The sequence below is a fragment of the Convolutriloba macropyga genome, chromosome 11 (assembly GCF_964194025.1).
Source record: "Convolutriloba macropyga chromosome 11, txConMacr16.3, whole genome shotgun sequence".
NCBI lineage: Eukaryota > Metazoa > Xenacoelomorpha > Acoela > Convolutidae > Convolutriloba > Convolutriloba macropyga.
Window position 1 is genome coordinate 30,381,418 of NC_134478.1, and position 11,166 is coordinate 30,392,583.

Below are 11,166 nucleotides of genomic sequence, written 5' to 3' on the forward strand. Positions count from 1 at the left end.
TGCTCGTCTACTCTTGAGGTCATATCATTGCTATACAAATCAAAAACAGAAATGGCCCTTGAACAGTTCCTTGGGGTAACATTCTTGTAATTGATAATTCGTCTGCTACTGTCCAGGAGGACAAATTCCCGGCAGATTTAAAAACAGGTTAAACTTTATTATGAGCTTTCATCAAAACCAAGAACATCTATCTTAAAGTCCCAATTCTTTAATTGAATTGAATTGAAAGCCTTGGAAATGTCTATTAAAGCAGCAGAAAATGGTCCTCTTCAGTTTTGCTTCAGTTGTATTTAGTAAATTATTAAGGAATCAAATATTAAACATATTACTGAGTAAACTATTGTCGTTTACTGAGTAAACTATTGTCCTCGAGATATTGAGGAAAATGATTAATTTTAAAAAAAGAAATGCATAGAGCAATTGAAATAGCAAGATAGTTAAATTGGTTTTCACGGGTTCTCCTTTTTATACAAGAGATTAACATATGATATTTTTAAATCATCTGAAAAATTGATGAAAGCAAATTGACTTAAAAATATATAGATGCGTAGAAATGACAAGGCTGGCATCTACAAGACCCCAACGAGGGATGCACCCTTAGGCCCATTGGATGGTCCACTAGTTGTATTCTTACCGAGCATTTTGAACGCATCGAAGCAATCTGTCACAGGTAAACAAAACTAAAACGTATATTTGTGAAATTAGATGAGTTTGATAAAGTTGCCAAAGGTCCCTTATAGTCGTCAAATGCTGAAAAGCAGTAGTTTAGAATATTGCAATTTTCCAGCCTGTTACATAATGCGCAAGTACATTTTTAACGCTAAAAATAATCGCCTTCGGTTTGTCCGGGTTTCGGACTGATTTCATTCATCAATAATCGTTTCTTCCTATCAGTTTCAACAACCAAGTCTCATTGAAAAAGGCTAAAATCATTACCTTGAACAACTGATTGTTCGTTGATTTCAAAATATCTTCAAAACTCATGAAAATTTTTTCGCTATCTATCGTCAGCTGCTTTAAATCAACATCCTTTAGATCAACTTGTCTCATCAAATGTTTTCATCCTTTAACATAACTTTTTAGTATAATTTAGCAACATATCCAACATGATATCTACACGTTAACAAATTACTCCACTCTTTATAATGAAGGATTCTTTGAATTCAAGAGAACAATCGTTTTCTTTTCTATCGTTGAAGGTTAACGCAGAAGATTTTGCTCTGTTCTGATATAAAATTTGTGAAAACTAAAACTATACAAAATTATTTTATGTTATCACCTGCGCGTCTAATATAGAAGACAAACAGATATAGTGTGATCGACCACTTTTGGCATTGTTGGATCTGTTAATGCGTGTGAGATTGCTTTGATTTTTGAATTATAAGTCATATGCAATAACTATCGTGTCAAGTTTACATCTTTGAAGGTTGTTTCAAAAAACTTGCAGTAATCCCGTACTAGAACAATTTTCTCGTTCTTAATTATTGAATTGTCGATATTGATGGCGAGCTGGTAAAAAAATTCTGATTTATTTTGCTTGTTGGGAATATAAGGAACATTCAAGGGTGACGAAGTGTTTGGTGGGAGTGTTAGTCAGAGTTGGGAGTGTTACCCAGATGCTCTAAATTTTTAAAGAAAAAAGTTCATGTTATTGAAAACTCTAAGCGAAAGTACCCTAGGTATTAGTGTCATCACTCCACAATCCTTCTGTTTCCATTTTCAAGTTTGGAGCGATTGTTTTTGAAACAAAAGAAGGGCTACTAAAGACTTTGTACGATAAGAATAGAGCTGGGTTCGTCACCCACTAGAAGTAAAAATACCAATACCAGCATTATTTAAACAAACTTTAACTTCGTTCGTGGAAGGCACATGAGGGTCAAAAAGATCTCGCTTTTGAGGAATTGTTGCTACCGCTAATTTTTTGTTCCTGCTGACGCAACAATGCCCCCGGCCATAAAAAAACAAAAAAAATTGCGTAAGTACATTTTGATTGTTGGGTTGACAAGAAAAATATATGAAAAGACATTAGAAATCGGACCTTATGTTAACAGATCTCATTATCAAAAGTATAACAATATTGCTACGATCAAATTAATTGATGCAAAGCGGCTATGCTCGCTTTAGATCAAATTAAACGCTCGTGTTAAACCAATTTACCAACTCAATTTAAATTCAAACGCCCGCTATAAATCAAATCGAACAGCAGCAGAGATTTGACCTCTCAAATCAAACAGATCAGCACTATAGATAAAAATTGCAACTATAAAGACAAAAATGTTTGATGAAAAAGTATTCCTCGCTTTACAAGCAAGATATTTAACAAATTTACCTAAAAACGTACAAATAATCATATAATCATTAGTACAAACAGCCTATAAATTTAATCGGGAAAATAATAAATAATTTTATGTTCATTGAACAAGGAATCTTCAAAATGCGCATGCTGTATCTAAAAATTATCACAACTCTTCTGTATCTAAAAACTATCACATAGCTGGCAGATTCTCAGAAAAGAGCCTCAATAGCTTTGTAGATTTGCAGTCTCAAAAAAATTTAAAAAAGCAGACCGGAAAAGAAGTTTACCTTTTTCAAATTAATCGCTGAGATGTTATTATAAAAACCAGTTCAAGTTATGGCTGCTCTCAAATGATTTTAAATAAGAGTGAAATACACTCAGTAAACTTTACCTTCTTGAATTAACGTGAGTGAGTGAAGGCACATCTGATACAAAACTAATTCACACAAATGAAAAACAATCGCTCCAGTGAGTGAAAAATGACCTCACGCAAGTAATTCAGTCCAAATCGCATAAATGAACAAAGAGCAGATTCGAAGCAATCATGACGCCATATGGTCGCACCAAGAACTCTGGAAGCCATTCTAATTGCCACACCCTGTCAAAAAAACAGTAATTGCAGCCTTGAACATTATATTGTGTCTGAAAACAACTATTCTTTGCCATACCAAAAATTATTCAGCTTAAATATTTTTAAAAAACGTAAACCAACGTCGTAAAAGAAACAGTTCAGAATTGACATGATGTACGGAAGCAAATAAAAAACAATTACCACCTCATTCAGGAACCAAATCTAAAAGCCACAAAGCATTAAATCAAATGAAAAAAACTTCACAGCAAAAATACTGAAATCTCGAAACCACAAAATTGTTGTATTAGGAACATCTGGAAAAGTTGAAAAACAGTTAAACATTTTAAGATGGACGAATACTAACACACTCTAAACTGGCCGGACTACTAAAATTGCCGAAAGAATTGAGGCTGTCCAATTGACTGTAAGACCCCAAACACACATTGGGAAAGCATGCAGATAGAATTCGTCCAAATTTAACTGAATTATAAAAAAAGAACCAAAATTAAGTTCTCAAAATAATAACATCTTGGCATCGCATAAATTTAAAAAATATCAAAAACTACTCTGTTGATATCTTTGTCAAAATGAATTCAAACTATTGCAATATATAAATTTATCAGAAAAAAATCATGAAGGAAACAAAGGTAAAAAAAAACCCGCTTATTGCCAAAACTTCAACGCCACAAGAAACGCGGCAGATAATGATAAACTGCAATTTAAATTTTAAAAAAATCTTAAATTAAAAAAAATTAGCGCGGCAAATTGTTAAAGGAAATCAACAGCAAACAAAACTATTGAAAAGAATATAAGCAAAAGGCTAGTCTTTAATTTCATTCAACAATTCAGAAAGGCAGAGCTAATAATATTGTAGGTTATGCCGACAACTTAGCATATATATTGCATAAAAAAGGTCCCAAAATCTAGCATGTGGCGGTAACGGATACATTGTAAAAAAACTACAAAGGGCATCTTCATAAGTTTACAACTTGAAAATCCGATTTTAAAAAATTAACTAGAACAAGTTGATTTCATTATCTATTATTGAAGGTTCAGAAAAATTGTTTATCCTTCATCCTCATGTCAACATAAAACAATGAAAATAATTTAAAGATGCCAAACGTCGAAAAATTTGCCAATAATGTCAAAAAAACGGGAAAAAATCAATAATGAAAAAATTAATTAACACAAAGTTCAAATACCTGACGGTGAGTAGGAAGGATGTTCATATTTAATCTAACAAAATAAACACAAAAAACTGGACAAAATCCTCCAAAATCTAGAATGTGCACTATCTCATATTAAAAAATAACTCATGTCAAAAACAGACATTTAAGGTCACCATGTACACTCATTACGAAACGATTGGCTGAAACATTTGAAAAATTAATTAACAAAACTTTAAATGAACTGAAAAGTTGAGACCAATCAGCCTATTTTGAAATTGAAACGCATTGTTGATCTCTAGAAAAAAAACCCACTAAAATATCAATTACAGACTGTCACACATATTGATGCAGCTTCAATTTAAAAACATTACTACAAAAAAACTAAACCAAAAGGAAACAATAGAGCCAACTAGACAAACAAACGGTTCTCTGTATGCAGCATTGATTAAAAAAACACATTTCAAAGTTGCAAAGTCATTGAATCAACTCAGCGCATCAACAAAAAATAGCTGAGAAGTTACTTCACATGACAATTTCACTCAGTTTCGCTTTCAGATCAAAACTGGGGCTTAGGATACTAGCCAAGCTCGATTTGTTGAGGCCAATTTTTATAGATATTAGGCAAAAATTTTCACCAAACATTTTGCGGAAATCCGAAAAAAAACAAGTGAAATACATAGATGTCGCTCAAAATCCGTTTGATGCACCAACGTAAGCGTGTCCCTAACTATTGTCTTTACATGAAAATGAGTTTGAAAGCCTGTAAAATGTACTGTTTTTTTTTCAAACTATTGCATTTCTATAACCCTCGTAAACACCATGGAATATAATTTTGGCAATATTTAGAAGAAAACGAGTGGACAAGATGAAAAATGTTTTGCATTGTTCTAAATAGCTCAGGGCTATGGTATGGAAAAAAAATCGAGAAAAAAGCTGCAAACGCTCAATACTTCTAAAACTTTAGACTGTGTTTTTGTAAGTTATTATCATGTAAAGACAATTTTAGAAACAACTTAACACTTTATAGAGTCCAGTATAGTCTGAAGTACCATATATAAATGTTTTAATTGTTTTCGCCTAATTTCCACAGAATTTTAATTGGAATTTTTTGCCCAATAGCTACGAAAATTGGGTTCGCCTAATCGAGCTTTCGCCTTCCAGTTACATCCGGTAAAAATCAACAAACGGCCAATAATAGCCCCAACTTTCTCTTTGAGGCTGTTAATAATGCTGACTTATATTTACCTCGCATCGACTAATAACTCCGCTAACTCCCCCAGCGGGTTATCAGAATAAACACTTGGTTCTTCATTGATACTCTGCTGTAGAAGAGCTCTCAATTGAAGAACATACACAGAACCATCACAAAGAGCTATCTGAATCAAAGAGAGTTTTTCCAGTCTTTCTTGAAGCCACTCCTGTGATGATGAGTCGTTTTTATCATAGCTCAGAGCTTCGATCCAATCACTTCTGTTAGCAGAATCATTGTTCAAGTTGGATCCCCACTCACAGTCGAATCCGATCACCTAATATACATAATTAAAATTAAAAAACGTCGAAAAAGGGTTTACCACCTGCTTTTATCCTAGAGGATCTCAATAGCAAAGATATAACACGTTATAACATATCAAGGATCGCAAAAATAAGCATCGTTATCTTATCAGCTAACTTGTATCAGTTTAGCCCTAACCAAAGTTTAATTTCGAAATTCTCACAGAAAATTTTTGAGTCTGTTCTCTGATGTGAGGAATGCATGACTTCAGTTGTAAAATGTCTTGGACCAGAACTGGTTTCAACTCCAACAGCAAAATTTCATGAAACAAAGAACCGCACTTCTTCAGAAACTGATACACGCGCACTCCAAAAATCAAACCTGAAACAAAACATCACAACATTACTATTGACTATCTTGAGTGATTTTTATCACCGTTCCTTTCACTAACGCAAAAGATTGGCTGGCCGTTGAGATAAAATGAAGATAGTTGGTTTGATTATGTAATATGACCCAAAAATCACGCCGAAAACACCGATAATCGACAACTAAAACTTCAAAAACAAAAATAGTAACATTAGGACATGTTTAACCACTTGGAGCAACAAGTTTAGCCATAAGCCACAAAAATGCATTTTTATAAAATCTTTTATACGCTTTTTGGAACTGTCGCAAAATCTCTCATATTGTCGCAATATAACATTAAATCAATTTTGGCACAGCTTTCTTGATACGGCTTCTGTTGGCCCGAAAAATTTCCTAAGCGCCTACAAATGAGTGTCTGCCTAAACTGCGTTTTGATAACCCGCAACATGTATTGTTGACATTGACAGGCACGACTAACAGTACTAAAAAATTTTTTATCCCATTTCAACTAATGCCACGATGCCCAATTAAAGGAAAATTGATTGATATTAGGGTTCAGCAATCCGATTACAGAATAACAAAAAGCATATCGAAAGCATGCTTTGCCTTACTAATCGCTTTGGTTAATTTGATCACATGAGTCTCAGTAGTCTCACTGGCCACTGCGACATTGCCGCGTTAATCTCGCTTGGAGACATCTAGGCGAATTATCTATTTCTGAAAACTTTGATTAATGTGTAAAAACACATTGTAAAAAACAAAGAGGTTCGGTAATGTCCCGTAACACATATGGACACAATGTTTTGACCCTGCTAATCCATATTTTTGAAATAAATATCTACCAAAAGAAAGACAGAAAACTAAATACTATTCGAAACCAATTGTTTGAGTTATGATTAACTCTTTTGGAAACCGAAGGGACATGTCATTGGTGGGAATCAGCAATAAAACTACAAAATGAAAACCAATGCAGGAAAAACTCAAAAAGTTACAAACAACTTACAAAAACAAAGTAATAAAGCCATTCAAATTATTTGCCATTACCTGCAAAAATTATCATTTCCACTTGCGTCTTATCTGATTATCTGTGCGATATTTCACTAGAAGGACTATTTGAAAATACAGCAAACAGAACCAAAAATATTGACCAGTAACAAAAACTCTGTAAAGAACTAAATTAAAACATCAAACAGATAGTTAAATATTTGATTAACAAGAGAGTGGATGGCAATAGTCATTGATAAGACTACGTTTGAAGTTGACAAAAAACAAGATAAAGGGCCAAAAACAAGCACTCTGACAACCAAATAAATTCAGAGTCATTCAAGTCAATAGCTATCAATTGAAGCCACTAAAATGGTTCATTTATACCTCAAAAGGAAGCCAATGATACCTCTCATCAGCCCGAATAATTTTTTCGACCGCAAACAAATACATGCAAAAACAAATCAATCAAACCTCAATTTTAAAAATGATCAAATGGCCCTCTTTTCAACGCTAAGGGAACCTGTCATAATTGTGATGAAGTGCAAGACTTCAAAAAACCACATATATTACCAAACAAAATTTTTATGAAAACTCGTATAAAAACCACCCAATAGATTAGATTCGTTTCATTTGAAGCAACATGGGACCTCTCATTTGTGCAAACGAGCTACAAGTTGACAGAACTGTGAATGAAACGAGAAAAAATTAGATATTTTTGTTTAAATAGTTTAGTAATATCAACCATTTAGTAATAACAAGGCATTGAATAGGTTCACTTATTCCTGTTTCGGAAGACCTTTGGATTGTTGTTTAATAAGACTAAGTTCATAAGGCACAAAAAAGTGAAACAAATGAAGGCAAAACTCTGCGCAAAAATATGCGCAATTCTTCGAAAACAAAATATATGTTTATTGGGATCCATCTGAACGTACATAGAATCTGTTTCTATTTAAGGATTGACATAAAAAATGACTGGCCTGTAATTGACGTGAAAAAAATTGTGAGAAGATAACACCGATCGGATAGAATGCGACCTCTATTGGTTGTAGAAATCTACGATGAGATAGAACTAGCCTTTCAATTGCTCAGCATCCGTTAAAAGCACGTAATTATTCCAAATCTTAGCTCAACACATAATTTGAAACATCAGTTTTATACAAAAACCTTCAATTGAACGCTAAAAGTGAACAGAATCAAGTCAAATATCAAATGTTTACAAAACATTAAACCTCAATAGCTCCTAGAAAAAAACAAATTCAAAAAAACTTTTAAATTTAAAGCTCGTACGTTCATTTACTGACCTTTTTTTCGTATATCGGGATATTTTCCAAGTACTTGGGCGCTTTATCGTGACGCCTTATTGGGATCTTATAAATCGGTTGATATCCAAGTTAATTGAAATTCCTAGCAAACACTACATCTTAAAGTGTCTGACAAGGCTGTGACATAGAAAACAACAAGGCTCGCATAATTTTGTTCATGCTACAGAAAATCACTAATTCATATTTAGCGACAAACCATGGGTCGAATCACTTCATTGGAATTGAAATTGCATCAGTTCAGGAATATCAACTTTTTTGAAAATTTATACCAAGCAAAGAATTTGATTGCGTTGGATGCTTATGCTCAATTCTAATCTGATTCTGCCAATCAATGGAAAGATTAATTGTTAATGTAATACTCCTATAAAGTGTTGAAAAACATTTTGTCGCCAATAGTATTGGTTTCGATTCATAATTCATCATCCCTCGTTGCTTATCACTTTTGCCGGCTGCGCTTAAGTTGAAGATTAAAAAAAGATTTTGACTAAATCTGTTGAGGCAACCAGATTTAAAGATTTTAAAAAATACTAATAAAACAGAAAAATAGTCCATATAGACAAGGTGCCTTCATTTTCTCAAAACAACAAAACAAAAATTGTTTTTCGAGTTTTTGATGTCGCTTTCGCAAGCAGAGCACTCTTTTCAAAACATAAGAATATATAACTAAGCTCCGGTAGCAAGTATATCTTTACAGTTAGTGCAAAACTTTGAAAAAAATAACAAACAACCCACCCTTTCCGCTGCGGGTCAGGATGGCAGAGCGACCTTTATAATAAGAACAGAATGCAGTAGGGCGGGGGGCTTTAATTTGATACCCTTCTCGGCTTTCCAAATGCAAAAAAAGGTGCGAATTTCACCGAAAAAAAAGAAACTGGCTTGCATATTCCCCCATTTCTAAAGGAATGTTTGAACAATGAAAGAAACCGTTCCATCTACCAATCAGGCCACTATTGAAGTAGAAACATTGCTAGCTCATAAAGTTCTGAAAAGAAAGGATTCGTCCTGAAGAACGCTTGTGGCGTCAATCAAAAATTCAATTAAGGTCAAGTAAATTAATGCAGATACGTGCATCAAGTGACCGAAAATATTCAACAAAGTATTTGTGTCGATCTCAGTGAGAACCAAGTTCGGACAACTTAACTAGCGACCATAGAAACTGCGAACAAAAGCAAACTAACCTAACGCGGAGAAGCCAAAAGTTGCCAATAATTGAGATTGAGTTAAAATCTGGCCTCTACTCATAACTGTCCATACATAGAGAATCTTGACCAACAACGTTATCTGAAAAATGTTTAAAATCAAAACAGGATCAGAAAGTAAGACAAACCATAACAAACTTCTTAAAACAAACGAACACAAGCAGAAGTTTTTCAGTTATATGTTGGCCAATTTACTGAGCATAAAATCTAAAAAATAAAATCTGTGCATTGCTTATAAAAAACAAATTGAGCAATGAAACAATATTTGTGACAAATTATAAAGATAGACAAATCTTGGTATTGCATTCCGCTTATATTCTAATCACATTTAATGATTTGATTCAATTGAATCAGTCTTTATGGCGTAGAAAACGGTCACTTCTTAAAGTTAAGATCAACAGAGCAAATTTATAAATAAACAAGGCGGCTCGGTAATGTGCGATGGCACATAAGATTCCGACCCCGCCCATCCACAATTTTGGCATAATTGTCTACCAAATGAGGAACAGATAGAAAAACCCAAAAATTATTTTTTGCGAATCCCAAAAAAGCCCAAGTCTTTTTCAAAAAATTATGTATGAACGATAAGATAGCCTCCAAAGCAAATAACGCAGGGGAGTAAAAATTGATGCATTAGATTGCTGTAATATGTCAATATTAAGAAAGCGAGTCAAGACGAACAGCAAAATCAAACAACAACAACAACAAACACTAATTACATCAAAAAAATTATGTCCCTCTTAAAAACTAAAATTAATAACAAAGTCAACATACCGTCAGATAAACATAAAACTAAACAAAAATAACTTATAAATCACCAGAAAACATATGCGACAAGTCCATAAAAAGGTTTGGTAACAATTATACAAAAAAGAACAAAAACAGTAAAGTAAAATTAACTTTTTTTTGAAACAGTTAACTTCAAAGTAAAAAATACCATTAGGAATCAATTAATATTACCACAAATTTACGATTACCACTGCTTCTATAGAAGGGCATTAGGACCTGTCTTATTCAGTTTTTAAAGCGGCTAAAAAGAACAACAAAGAACAAACAAAATTTCAATTGAAACTTGCCAGAAAACGCTGTCAAAACCGTCAAGCCAAATTTTGGCACTCAAAATATATTTGATTGCGCCTTCTTCAAACAGCTATAATGTAGTCCGTGGCCATTCATTAGTAAGATTAGGTAACAAGTTGACAAAAAAGCGAAGTGCTAAAGTATGTGACACTTTTAATTTTTTTTTTCGAAACAGAATTACATTCAATGTCATGAAAGGCATTAATTACAAAAAGAGCTATTTAAATCGTTTATTCATGAAAAAGAAGCCCTCGAGACCTGTAATTATCCAGAATATTTCTTGCATCTACAAAAAGAACGTCAAATATGACAAAAATCAAATTAATTTACTTTTTTTGCGAAAAACCGGTGTCGAAGCCAGTAAGGTCATAACAAATTCTTTAAAAAGATTTTGGGACACCAATCCCTCTTATTCCCTTACACCAATATTGTCATATTTGACCTGTAATTAACTAACGAGATTAGGTAACAAAAAGAAACATAAAAAGAACAAAATTGCGAAGTTAAAAAGTTTTTTTTTTAATTTTGGAAAACGATTGTTTTCAAGGTCATGAAAGCCATCAGCTATCTACTAATATCAGAATATCGGTTCTTCTATTCTTCCATGAAAAGCCAGTGATAGCTATCACTATACAGGAAATTTCATACGACCGAAACGACAAAGTATAAATGACAGAGACAAAA

At 33.2% G+C, this 11,166-nt stretch overlaps 1 protein-coding gene across 1 annotated transcript in view; it reads right to left on the bottom strand.

The window, feature by feature from the left end:
- The window catches only part of LOC142349237 (exonuclease 3'-5' domain-containing protein 2-like), a 57,885-nt gene extending 48,350 nt beyond the window's left edge, over positions 1-9,535 (bottom strand). The window contains exons 1-3 of the mRNA XM_075400665.1: positions 9,382-9,535; positions 5,752-5,909; positions 5,282-5,562 (exon numbers count right to left, since the gene is read on the bottom strand). Of these exons, the coding sequence (XP_075256780.1) occupies positions 5,282-5,562; positions 5,752-5,909; positions 9,382-9,445 (503 nt within the window). The 5' untranslated portion in view covers positions 9,446-9,535. The remainder of the gene's footprint in view (positions 1-5,281; positions 5,563-5,751; positions 5,910-9,381) is intronic.
- Between the last annotated feature and the right edge of the window lie 1,631 nt (positions 9,536-11,166).